The 13,658-nt window shown below is 47.5% G+C and overlaps 1 protein-coding gene and 1 pseudogene across 2 annotated transcripts; one reads left to right on the forward strand and one right to left on the reverse strand.

Moving 5' to 3' along the window:
* Positions 1-4,548: 4,548 nt before the first annotated feature.
* On the forward strand, positions 4,549-6,236 carry LOC147961461 (aspartyl protease family protein At5g10770-like). The gene is made up of 2 exons (XM_087536061.1): positions 4,549-4,709; positions 4,799-6,236. Exons 1-2 carry the CDS (start codon positions 4,571-4,573, stop codon positions 6,028-6,030), a joined length of 1,371 nt encoding a protein of 456 aa, XP_087392187.1. The 5' UTR covers positions 4,549-4,570; the 3' UTR covers positions 6,031-6,236.
* Positions 6,237-6,612: 376 nt separating this feature from the next.
* Positions 6,613-12,861, reverse strand: LOC147961462 (uncharacterized; annotated as a pseudogene). Its single transcript, XR_015611476.1, has 4 exons — positions 11,375-12,861; positions 11,195-11,278; positions 11,071-11,131; positions 6,613-7,115 (listed from the first exon to the last, which is right to left on the reverse strand). The product of XR_015611476.1 is annotated as an uncharacterized LOC147961462 (transcript).
* Between the last annotated feature and the right edge of the window lie 797 nt (positions 12,862-13,658).

Here is a 13,658-nt window from a genome sequence, read left to right on the forward strand (position 1 = left end):
AATGTGACGCGGAGGCGCTCCGGCTCAAGGAGGAGGAGGAGGAGGAGCACGCGCGGCTGGCCGCAATGCTGCCGCCCCAGCAGACGCTGGAGGAGGCTGCCCTGGCAGAGTACCAGGCAGCGTTCGGGTGGGCTAGCCCTGCTCCGGTCTTCATCAACCTCACCGACGACGGCGGCGTTGACGGCAAGGGCAAGGACAAGGCCGACGACGTTCGTGCGGGGCGGCAGCAGGCGGGCGCAGACTTTTTTTATTGTTTTATTTAATGTTTATTAGATTTAGGTGAACTTTGGCCGGCGTTTGATCGGTCACTTTATGTTTAATTATGTTTTTTTATGTTTATTTCGTGGAACTTGTTATTTTTTTTCCACACCGGCATATTTTGGTCGGCCTCCGGCCCCGCGCGCCCCCGCCCAGCTCACGCATGCACGACCGGCCGGGCGCAGCCCAAGCCACACCACACAGAAGCCAGGGCCCAGGGCGCTCGCACGAATTCCACGGAGACAGCGACCCGGCCACCCCGTTTCAACGGCGACGCAGCACGCGCCGGGCTCTCGTTCGTACTCACGCGAGGAGAAGTCCGGGGCAAAGGCACGGAGCCATCTGCCCAGTTGCAGAAATGGGTCAGGAAACAAACAACTGTACACTGTTCTGCGACCAAGCTCTGGCTGGCCGTAGGTCAAGTCCGAGATACATCCATCGTCGTTTTGTACTCTTCAATCTTGCCACACAACTGTCCACGTACATTGTTAGCAAGTTGCCGTGGAAACCTACGTCGCACTCCAAAGGGTCGACTGAAAAAATACCAGAACATAGCATTATATTTTGGGCAATACACAAAATGACATCGTTTCTATTGGATTTTTTTTGCGGGCTTCCCTGACCACACATTGTTTCTATTGGATTTAATTTAGCTCAGCCACTGCCAAACTAGTCAAACAATGGCCTCATCAACGAGAGCTTTGTAGCTATTTTTTTCAGAATATTAATTAATTTCACAAATCATCTGCTATGACTGCAAGACACCTCCATCTGCTATTTTTTTTCTTTCTTGTTCTCGTGAGTTGATCTATACTGTGCATCCGAATTAATTACTGCCGATCCAGTGTCATCTTAAATGATGCCAGGCTCCGGATGGACGCACGCACACATGCATATTCATTTGTTTGTTTGGGACCAAACACAAGAAGAATTATTTGTTTGGCGTGCCTCCGCTCCGCAGCAGCTCCATGTCGATCCGTGGTGACGCAACACCAGATCAGAACTACTCCCTCGGTCTTAGGCAAATCAAGGCTGCATGCCTCGCTCGGTCTCTCTCATTTCTAGTATCTTCTTTCTCTGCTCGTACCTTTTTCCTTCGTTTTCAAAGGAGAGCTTTGTAGCTATTTGTTTTTCAGAATATTAATTAATTTCACAAATCATCTGCTATGACTGCAAGACACGTCCACTTCGCAAATCAATCAATTTCCTTACAGGCAAATACAAGAGATCTAGTTAATTAGACCATGGGTTATGCAATCTACTAGAAGTGTTTCACGCGCTTTGCAGTGCCACCCCTGCAGATTTTTTTTTTGAGGGGGTAAAGCCACTTTATTCAAAGTCCATAGAGAGTGGGATATAAGTTTGGTCATGTGGCTGGTCAAGCCACAGATGACGCTCCCGAGCTAAAGACAAAGCAAATTTAGCTAACTTATGAGCTTCGAAATTACACCGACGACTTTCAAAAGTAAAGGTACAAGAGAGTGGTGACGATCTAGAGTTGATCTCCATGATGATGGCTCCATAGAATCTTTGATTTCCTTTGGCAATGTCCCAATCACCCGCATGCAATCATACGCCACAACGAAGCGTTGAATATTGAGATCTTCTGCCAAGGCAATGGCCTCTCGACATAGTTTGGCATAGTTTGCTGGAGGTGCCCTCGGCCTCTGGGTTGATGTAATTGTACTTTCCTTAGCAGCCCGTGTAGGTTTGGGCACCTGGATAGCTTCCAAATCTGCAATAAACCGAGTGATGAACAATTGTATTGCATGTGGTGTTTGGAATATAGCCTCGTGATCGAATGGCCTTTCGTCGAGATGTACGTATCGCCCATAGGGTTACCGCCATTAACACAAATTTCTCATGCGATAAGGAATCACGTAGGCTGAAGATCCAGCTCTTTGCTCTCATTTTTGTGGATGCCACCAAAGTGCAACTCAGCTCTTCGTCAACCAATGCCCAAGTGCATCTGGAGACAGTACATTCTAGGAGGGAATACCGCCATGAATCCTGTGCCCCGCACAAGCCGCAGGTACTTGTTGTCGACATATGACGGTGTGCTCTGTCATCCTCAGTAGGTAAAGATTGTTTTGACAACCTCCATAAGAACACACGCACTTTAGATGGCACCTCCATATTCCAGAGAACTTTCCACGATCCCTCGTCAGCGCGAGTGCTTGATGATCCCGCTGATCCTTCCAGACGCGCTTCTCTTCTTTGCCTCGTCGCAACGAGCATGTTGTAGGCCGACCGTACTGAAAATTTGCCACTTCGCTCATGTGCCCAACTCCAAAAATCCTGCATGTTCATAGTACAGAGTGGAATGCCTGAAACTACCATTGCATCAAAAGGCATGAAGGTGGCATTTAGTAGTAGTTGTATATTCCATGTAGTGTTTGTAGCATTGATGAGTTCTGCAACCATAACCGGGGGGTGGGCAGATATGTATCCGTACGGCCACATCATCTCCTCGCGCAGGTAGCCAGTTGTCCTCCCAAATTTTTGTACTTCCACCATTATCAATACGCCTAATCAGCCCTTGTTTCAAGGTGTCCCGTCCTTCAATAATGGCCCTCCATATCTGGCTTGGGTGATTCCCTAAAGCTGCCTGAAGGATTGATGTGTGTGGGAAGTAAACACTCTTCAATATCCGGGCACTTAGCGAACCAGGATCCTGTAACAAGCGCCATGCTTGTCTAGCCAACATTGCCAAGTTAAACAGCTCAAAATCTTTGAATCCCAGTCCTCCCATACTTTTTGGTTGTGTCATTGCCTTCCATGATACCCAATGAGGCTTGCGTTGCCCATTTGTGCCCCCCCCCCCCACCAAAATTTCCTTATTAGCATGTTTAGGTGCTCACAAAGTCCCCTAGGTAGCTTAAAACATGACATGGAAAACACGGGCACGACTTGCGCCACCGCTTTGACTAGAACTTCCTTCCTTGCTGTTGACATGATCCTCTCTATCCAACCCTGAATTTTGCTCCACATCCTGTCTTTCAGGTATCTGAAAAGCACCATCTTTTGAGCTTCCAATGTCAAATGGCATACCCAAATATTTCTCATTCAAAGTTTCATTTGGGACATTCAGGATGCCCTTTATCTCAGCTCGAGCACTGTTAGGATCTCTGCTTAAATTTACTATATTATTATTTTCCCTCATGCAAGACACATGACTTATATTTAATGTGAGCAAAAATAATAATATAGTAAATTTAAGCTGAGATCCTTCCTACCTGACACACGGCATACATTTAGTGTGGGCAAAAATAATTATTCTAGGAAATATAAGCCGAGAGCCCTACTACAAGATACATGGCTAATATTTAGTGCGATCAAAAATGAAAATTATAGTAAATATAAGCCGAGAGCCCTCCTGTAAGACACATGACTTATATTTAGTGTGAGCAAAAATAATAATTATAGTAAATATAAGCTGAGAGCTTTCCGGCCTTACACACAACATATATTTAGTTTGAGCAAAAGTAATAATTATAGGAAATATAAGCCGAAAGCCCTCCTGCGGCACACTCGGTTTGTTGACTGCTCCGTGGCAGTGCCATCAGCCACCTCCGTCGTCGACACGTGGCAAATATTTTTGCCGAGGACGCACTGTAAGCTGAGACATTTTTGTATATGTGCCGAGTGTCCTTTGTAAGCCAAATACATTTTACAACCACTAGGCGTACAGGGTACTATAAGCCGATGTCTCATTGGTTGTCGGGTGCAATTTTTCGGGCAGTCGGCTTACAGCCCCACACACGGCTATATGTGTTTTTCTGTCTAGTGTAATTTTTGCTCTCAAGAATCAACCGTGTGGTCAAATTGCACCGAAGCCACCCTCTTATCTATTTGCTTCGCTATTCTGCACCTCAGGCGTTGTTCCAGAGATTACACGGGAGATTTACCACTCTAGCCCACATCCGAAGGCTCTCAAACTTGAGTTCAGACGGCCTCATACAATCGACAAATTCAGACAATATCACTGCATGTTTACTAACATGCCAAGGTGAGCCTTCCCACACACAATCATGATCCCATTGTGTAGCAAACTCAGCAAAGAAGGAATTCTGCCCAACCGATCTGAAAATCAGTTTAGCTAGCATACTATGTACACGTACCTGACAAAAACATGCCTAACAATTTCGTCATTATTACCTCCAACGTACCTGATCGCCCAATCTCACCATCGACGAATTCAAAACTGGCGGCAACTAAACTTTAGGACAAGACCACAAGTCACGAGTCTTCGGTCGTCCCCCTCCTCTCCTATATATAAGCAGGGCCCGCATTCTGAATCTGCATCTCAGCCATGGCATCTATTTCGAAGCTTCTGCTTCTCCTGCTGTGCACCTACCACACTCTCGTTGCTCACGCAGGAGATGACCTTCGCAGCTACAAGCCCGTTGGCTCTCCGGAATCTGCCACCGTCAACTGCTCCCAGCCCAAAGGTACGGTGCAATTCCACTTACTTACTACTGACTACTTTGTACTAGTATATCTTTTGTGCACATTTATAATCGTGGTCTGGTTGCTTCAGCCGCGACTCCATCGTCCGGTGGTGTCACGGTGCCGTTGCACCACCGGCACGGCCCGTGCTCACGCCTGCCCTCCACGAAGGCGCCAACCTGGGAGGAGATACTCAGGCATGACCAGCTCCGAGCGGCCTACGTCACACGAAAGTTCTCCGGCGTCAAGGGCGGCGCCGGAGACGTCGAGCAATCGGACGTCACCCTGCCGACCAGGCTGGGCACCTCCATGAGCACGTTGGAGTACGTGATCAACGTCGGCATCGGCTCGCCGGCCGTGACCCAGACCATGTCCATCGACACCGGCAGCGACGTGTCGTGGGTGCAGTGCAAGCCGTGTTCCCAGTGCCACTCCCAGGCGAACCCGCTCTTTGACCCCAGCTCGTCCAGCACCTACTCCCCGTTCTCCTGCAGCTCCGCCGCCTGCGCGCAGGTCAGCCAGGACGGGCAGGGCAACGGCTGCTCCGGCTCCCAGTGCCAGTACATCGTCACCTACGGGGACCAATCGAGCACGGCCGGGACCTACAGCTCCGACACCCTCGTGCTGGGCTCCACCGCCGTCAAAAACTTCCAGTTCGGGTGCAGCCAGTCCAACTCGGGCCTCCTTCTGACGCAACAAACCGCGGGGCTCATGGGGCTGGGCGGCGGCGCAGAGTCTCTCGTGTCCCAGACAGCGGGGACCTTGGGCAGGGCCTTCTCCTACTGCCTCCCGCCGAATCCAGGCTCGCGCGGGTTCCTCACTCTCGGCGCACCAACTTCCACTTCCGGCTTCGTCACGACGCCCATGTACAGGAACCGCCGGGCGCCGACGTTCTACGCCGTGCGCCTTGAGGCCATCCGGGTGGGAGGCAGGCAGCTCAACATACCCGCCTCCGTCTTCTCCGCCGTCTCCATCGTCGACTCCGGCACCATCATCACGCGGCTGCCGCCCACCGCCTACTCGGCGCTGGCCTCCGCGTTCAAGGCCGGCATGAAGCGCTACCCGACCACCGGGGGCTCCGACACGTGCTTCGACTTCAGCGGCCAGTCCAACATCAGCGTGCCCAGCGTCGCGCTCGTGTTCTCCGGGGGCGCCGTCGTCAACCTCGCCTTTGACGGGATCATTCAGGACGGCTGCCTCGCCTTCACGGACAGCGGCGATGACCGCTCCATCGGCATCATCGGCAACGTGCAGCAGCGGACGTTTGAAGTGCTGTACGACGTCGGTGGCGGCTCCTTCGGGTTCAAGGCAGGCGCATGCTGATCGATCGGCGCGCACAAGGATCTCAATCTCGACTGTGCCGTCTGCATGAACTCAAGTGGAGCCAAACTGGCCGTCAACTATATATACTTCTTCGATTTCAATTAGTACTTTTCTGATTGCAACATATGCAACCGTACAATCAAATTACCACCAAACAATTGTAATATTATCATCACAATATACAAATAAATGCCCCTTCTCGTCTATTTTGTACTCCCTCCATTTTTATATACTCTGCATATTAGATTTGACTAGCAAGATGTCCATGCGTTGCACGGAACATCAAGATACATTTGTATGAGTAGTTTATCTTCTGGAAGAAAAGAATGAACATTGGAAGGCCATATTTGTAAATGTGGAGAAGGGTATGGGTATCTTTTTGCAAAATTGTTATAGTTTACTTCCTATCCGTCAGATATAAATCAGACGGCCTATATTGCAGGATGGCAGGCACACCATCATCACCAACTCTGTTTTTTATAAGAGGAGAGAGACTAATGTCAAACTTTGTAAAGTTTGACTAAGTTTATAGAAAACAATATAAATATATACTATAACAAATCTATATGATGTGAAAGTAAATGAAACAATGAATCTAATGGCATTTATTTGTTTTTTTAGAATCGCGCCTTAACCCCTTTCCATTACATTCATAACGGAAACACATAGTTCAGTGACCAAAGACCCAACATCACACCGGCACAAGGAAACTAGAAAGGGGAAGGCGAGTCCAAAGCATCACTGGGAAACCCACCATGGGCACTCGTCATCGAGCAGCCCATTGTGGGGCGAAAACCCAGTGACACCATCGATCATGCTAGCCTCTAGGACCTAAACATAAAGGCTGAATCCAAAAGGAAACCCGCAATAGTTCGTAATCTCCAAGGCTCACAAACGAGCAGGAAGACACTCGCGCAGGAGTGAGACAACTATCCTGGCAAAAGTAAATCCGAAGCATCGGAGAGAGCATCGGTCCATCGCTGAATTGGTTGGAGCCGCACAGATTCTCATCATTGTCGAAGCATTGGACCTGAGCATCTTGGCTCCGCGCTCCATGGCCTCCCGGTCATCACTAGCCATCAAACCTGTCTAGTATGTAAAAAAAAAAAACCACAAGCAGCACACACCACATTAAATGGAGTCTTAAGCATTTTTTGTTCAAAAGTAGCCTGGTTATGACAGTTCCAGATTGCCCAGCAAACGGCTGCCAAACCAAAGGTATAAAACTTAGCCCCATCAGGAAGGAATATGTAACACCAGGAGAAATACTGCCAGCTATTGTTCGGGCAAAGAGATGTGCCGAACACACACCCAACCGTCCTCCAAACCACCCGAGCAACAGGACAGGTGAAAAAAAGATGTTGCGAAGTTTCAACATCTCTGCAGAACGAGCATCTAGGATTGCCTGCCCAATTTTGCCTCTTCATGACTTCTCGCGTCAGAATCGCGTCTTGAAACAATTGCCAAAGAAATATTTGGATTTTGAGGGGAATCTTAGCTTTCCAGATCCACCTGTAATCACACCCAGCCAGGTGTCTTTCCAAATAGGTGTAGACTGATTTGGTCGAAAACTTACTTTTTTGGCCCAAAGACCAGCTAATCTGATCAGATTCACCAGATAAATGCTAGGAGTTAACCACCCTAACAAGATTGTTCCACTGATCCGTAAGGGGAGGATGTAGGTTTCTTCTAAAGAGATCATTGCCCTCGAAGTTTCTAAACTCAGCAACAGTGATTTCCTGATAATTGCATATGCTGAATAAGGCCGGAAATTGGTCTCGCAAAGGAGCATCACCTCTGATAGGGTCATTCCATACTCTGGCCATATTCCCAGAGTTCAAAATCACTTTTGTTCCTGCCAAATATACCTCCTTTACTTTCATAATAGCTTTCCAGATGGGGGAATCCCCAAATTTACTTTTCACCAAGGGTACCGTATCATTTCTGAAATATTTAGCACGGATCATGTCCTGCCGAAGGCCTTGTTGAGTTTCCAGTTTCCACCACCACTTGGTGAGGAGACTACTATTCTGTCTATGTAGATCTTTAACTCCTAATCCTCCTTTGTTCTTAGATCTACAGATTCTAGACCACTTGACCAAGTGATATCTTCTACGACCATCATTCTCTTGCGAAAAAAACTTTTTTCTATGCTTTTCTAATTTTTCAATGATCTTCTTAGGAAGCATAAACATAGACATGTAGTAGAAGATGATACTAGTAAGGGAGGAGTTGAGTAGGGTCAGTCTTCCCCCTGAAGACGTTGCATTACCAATCCAGGATTCACAACATCTGAGGAATTTATCATCCACAAAGCTCCAGTCTAAAGCACGGAGTATAGAATAGCTCACAGGCACCCCTAAATATTTCATAGGGAAGTGACCAATCTAGAAATTGAAGAGATCAGAGTAGAAAGTTAGTATGTCATCATTTCCCCCTATATATACATAAGATTTCGCTCTTCAGGAAATTTATTTTGAGCCCAGACATGAGTTCAAGGATATATAGCAAGAGCTTTAAATTGACCGCAGCTTCTTTGTCATGCTCAAAGAAAATGACAGTATCGTTTGCATACTAGAGGATAGCCACCCCCCCCCATTAATCAGGTCCGGGGCCAGACCTGTCAGCATTTTTTCTTTTTGAGCATTAAGGATCATTTTGGATAGGGCTTCCACAACCATATTGAACAAAAAAGGTGAGTACGGCTAGACCTTGCCGCACCCCTTTGTAACTCTGGAAATAAGGAAATTTTTCATTATTCAACTTAATGCTAACAGTCCCATTATTAAGGATTTTCTGGACCGAGCCACACCACACAGGGCCAAAGCCCCCATTCCTATGACACTCAAGAAGGAAATCCCAATTGATTTTATCGTAGGCTTTTTTGATGTCTAGTTTCAGCACCACACCAACTCTTTTTTTTCACTGCGTGTGGTGAAGAATTTCATGCAGGTTCAAAATGCCATCCATAATGTTTCTATGCTTTATGAAGGTGTTTTGATGTTTGCTGATGAGCATATCAGCAAAAATAGCCACTCTGTTGTCCAAAACTTTAGTGATAAGTTTGTATGGGCAACGGAGAAGGCAAATCGGTCTATATTGTTGGATTTTCTTAGCTCCATTCATTTTGGGGATAAGGGTGATCACCCCATAACTCAGGCGAGCAACATCTAAAGTGTTGTCGTGAAAAGCATCAAACAAGCGCATAATATCATTTTTAACAAAGTCCCAGCAGTGTTTATAAAACTCAGCTGGTATGTTATCCGGGCCAGGAGCTCGGTTGCTATTCATGCCAAAAACAGTTTTTTTCACTTCTTCTTCTTCTGTGAATTTGCCGGTGAGGAGAATGTTGTCATGATCAGTGAGTTTTTCATTCTCAGCCCACATATTAGGGGATAAGTGAAAGAGATTTCCTCTAGCAGGGCCAAACAGATCCTTGTAGTAAGCTGTGGCATGAGCTAAAAGGTTGGTGGTCCCCTCAATCACAACGTCCCCATCCGTGAAAGATTGAATGGTGTTCTTTCTCTTTTTGCCATTCGCCACTCTATGATAAAAGGCTGTATTAAGATCACCTTTTAAAAGCCATCGCCCATTCGATTGTTGTAGCCAGTACAACTCTTCGTTATTAAGAATCTCATTGAGCTCTATTTGTAAGGAGGTTTTCCTCTCATACACATCAGAGTCGAGAGGTCCTTCCTCTTCTATATGTTCAATTTCTTCCAATTCCAATTTGATCTCTTTCTTTCTTTTTCTAACATGGCCAAAGACATTCGAACCCCACCCTTTAAAGTATTTTTTGAACCATTTCAATTTGATATTAAGGATATCAATAGGATCATCAGCCCGGACTGGTTGTTCCCAGATCTTTTTGGCAGTGGGGTAGAAGTTTTCATCTCGCAGCCAGCTGAGCTCAAATCTAAACTCATGTTGGTGGGACGTATCCATTTTCTTAGTTCCCGAGAACAGGAGGAGTGGGTTGTGGTCGGAAACATCTCTAACCAATTTACGAACTGTAACCAAAGGGAACAAGTCCTCCCAATCAAAACTCATCAAAATTCTATCAAGTTTCTCCAGGGTGGGGTGGTTTTGATTATTAGTCCATGTGTATTTGCCCCCTCCCATGTATATCTCCTGAAGGCTTAGTGAATCTATGATGGAGTTGAACTTATCCATATAAGGGGATCGGTTCATGGTTTTGTTCTTCTCACAGTTTTCTCTAATGATATTGAAATCACCACCCACTATATAGGGGACTTGTGTGTGAGCACACATCAAGGCTAACTCCACAAGGAAGTCATCTTAAGGTTAACATCATAGAGGTTGGCTTGCAAGCAAAACCTACCAGGAATCCAGGAGACAACTTCTAAGGTTTCTCTCTTAATACCACAAAGGATACCACCTGCCTTACCGATACATGGAACCCAATTCCAATCAAATCTATCCGCAGGGTCTATTTTCCTAAGACTTTAAGGAGGAAAGCTTTTCTTCATAGTCTCTTGAAGGCAAATGAAATCTAGGGAATGATCTTTAATCATGTCAGAGAAACAGGTACTCATTCCTCTTTTACTTGCTCCCCTGCAATTCCAAAAGATGCCATTCATTTGATAACATTAGATTTTTTTTCCCCGTTTGGCATTCCTACCAGGAGGCAAGGTAGGGCTACCACTGCATTTTTCAGGATTTTTCTTACCTTTTTGACTCCTAGTTACTGGTCTAGATATGACAACATTAACCTTTCTTTCTTTTTTCTTTCTAGACCGAACTATAGTAAAGGGTTCCTCATCCATCGCATTCTCCTCACTCCATATCATGTCCAAGGGGGTCTGGTCTCCTTTCCCATTAGTCAATAGTAGAATATTATTATTGTCACCCTTACTATCTTCCTTTTCATCTAAGGAATCTCTATTTCTGGCTCTTTCCAGTTCTAATATATCAATATTAGCAAAATCAGAATTTGGAATATCTACACCCATTTAATAGCTCTAAGAATGAGAACAGGATCAGACAAAGCATCAAAGGAGTTAGGTTTCGTTGTGTTACCTTCCATGTTCCTCTTTTTTGCCGCAGCCGCAGCCTTGTCCTCCACTCGCTCCAGTTTATTCTGCACATTCCTCAAACTGAAGCGCAGATTCTCCTCAGTGACTAAAGGGGGAATGGGAATCACCTTAGCATTCATCTCAGGGGACTCCACCATGTACTCACTGGTCACTTTCAGCGCCGAATCATGTTGGCCCACCATTTCCACAGCCTGTGGAGAGGATTTGACCACATCAGAATAGGTTTTCACTGCCTCTTTATAACCAGGATTAAACTTCATCCAGGTTTGTTGGAAAGGTGAACTTACTTTTTCTTTCTCTCCCTGCTCCTGATCATATGCCATGGTTTCAATGAGAAGAGTAGTATGGAGAGAGTCATCAGACTCCATACTCTCCTGTGACTCCCGAATCGGGTCAGGCACTTCTCGTTGGGGAATGGGGAGAGATTCCCCCCCAAGCCCAGTTGAAGAGCTGCCCATTTGAGCTCCAGGAGTCACATCCTGCATAGGTCTTTTAAGGTTTCCTCTATCAGGGTTAGGAGACACCTTTATCCCATTTCTTCATGGTTTGGATCCCTAACTAGCACCTGCTCCACCTCATAGAAAAAAATCATAGAAATGCCCCCTAGAACTGCCTCAGCTACCCCAGGTATAGCATCAGCATTCCTGCATCCTAGTTTCACACAGACAGAAGCAGGACGATGCAAAGTTGCAGCATCAATCTCCAGGGGAACCCCCACCAGCGAGGCAACAAAAGCTATATTTCTCTCACTTCTCTTATCCAGAGGTACATTGATCACTTTCACCCAAGCAGTTTCCATAACTCCCTTCGATCCCACAGCTGATGACCAATGGGTGGCATGTATAACAGCCCCACTTGTTTTCAGAGTAACATTACCCACATAGCAGATTTGAGCAACACCTCAAGGATTAGAAAATCGAACCACGAACACCCCAGGACCAATGGCATGGGCTAAGTAGCGCCATCCTGTGGCAAGGTAGTCAGATAAATCTAACTCCATCTGCCTGGTCGACGTTTCACCCTCAACAATGGTCACAACAATATTATTGGATCTCTCCTTAAGCTGATTGGATGTGCAAGAATCATGGATGTAGTAAAATCCCAGCCCCTTAGATTGAAATGCACACATCAGAGCAATACACTCCCCAGGAAGAAATGTCATGCAAACTGAAGCCAGATGCCCTATTTTGTTACATCGCTCACAAAAAACTTGAGGACATCGAGCAGGAGGATGTTCATTCGACTTGCATATGGGGCAGGGGATAGGATAGGCACCTGAGGGATATTCTGTTTGCCATGCGGGCGGCGGATCGGGGATGAAGTCTGGTGCCCGCTCCCTGAGTCCTCCGATGCCATCACCGAGCGCTTCTTCTCCACCCAGACACATCCATCCTGGGGATCATGGCGCCTTGGCGCCGCCGCCGCATCCCAGCCAGAGGTATCGTTCGAAGCAGAGGTGAGGTTGGATGAGGCAGAGATGGTGCGGTCGCCGTCGCCCTCGCTTCGCTTCCAGGAGTACTTGCTCTTGTCGCCGCCACGGCCGTTTCCGCGGCCGGCGTTCCTTCCCGCGCCGCGTCCACGCCGCGCCCTGCGCGGCCCGCATCCGCGCCTTGATGCCGCTCCCCCTAGTACTCGCGCCCCACATCAGCCGCCATGGGAGGTGAGGCAGCCACCTCCGCGAAGGATCGAGGGTCTCCGCCTACCTTGCCTCTCCACCACCCCCAATCCCCAGTAGATCTCGATCTAGTTTTTTTTTCCGCCGTCCAGAGGTGGGTGAGTACGGAGTCTAGGTCAAGCAGCGGGCGAGGCTGAGATTTTATACCCTCACCGCGTGCCCGTGGACGAGAATGGATGCCTGGATGCGCACCCACGTGTCGCACATCCGCCATGGATGGGTGGGGGCGGGAGGTCGGGCTCGTGTCGCACCGCACCTGGTCCTCCGTGCACCGCCCCACGTTGCTTCCATGTACCGCGCCTGGACGTCTCGCTTCCTCCATCGTACCCCCTGCCGGCGAGCCCGCCACCGCCGATCGATCTCGGATCTTCGCGAAATAGCAGGGGAACGAGACCACGTCCCCAATGTCGATGGATTCGCTCTCGCGAAGGTAGCGTGCATCCACGATGACGCCATGCTCGTCCAGGAGTACGAGCCGCAACGCCCCTCGCCGGAGAATGACCTCCTCGTCGGCGAATCGGAGAGAGCCCGTCATGAGGTCGGCGGCGAAGGAGACTCGCCATCGCACGTCTCGGTCGTCACGGTCCATCTAATTTAGTGAATGAATTGCCTAGAGAAGGCAAAGAAACAATGCATTCCATATTGGATGACTTTGTCAAAGTTTTTAATGGTTGACTTTGATGAAAGCTAATATGCGGACTAAATAAAACCGGAGGGAGTATGAGCACGGGGAATATGGGTACCACCCCAATTCGTAAGAGACTTCCATCTTTTGGTGATCGAGGTACACCTCATGCATGCATTAGAAGAACTCTTTCAAATTTTTTTTGGGAAAGTCCAATGGCCATATATTACAATACCAAATCTTTATTGTACCTCAAAAGAAGTGGTGAACT

This window comes from Triticum urartu, chromosome 7A (genome assembly GCF_056163025.1).
Source record: "Triticum urartu cultivar PI428250 chromosome 7A, HENAU_Tu73, whole genome shotgun sequence".
Lineage (NCBI taxonomy): Eukaryota > Viridiplantae > Streptophyta > Magnoliopsida > Poales > Poaceae > Triticum > Triticum urartu.

Bases quoted from the DNA above. Each gene is read 5' to 3' on its own strand.
- LOC147961461 (XM_087536061.1), top strand. From the start codon at position 4,571: ATGGCATCTATTTCGAAGCTTCTGCTTCTCCTGCTGTGCACCTACCAC. The intron at 4,710-4,798 runs GTACGGTGCAAT...TGGTTGCTTCAG, and splicing joins CAACTGCTCCCAGCCCAAAG to CCGCGACTCCATCGTCCGGT.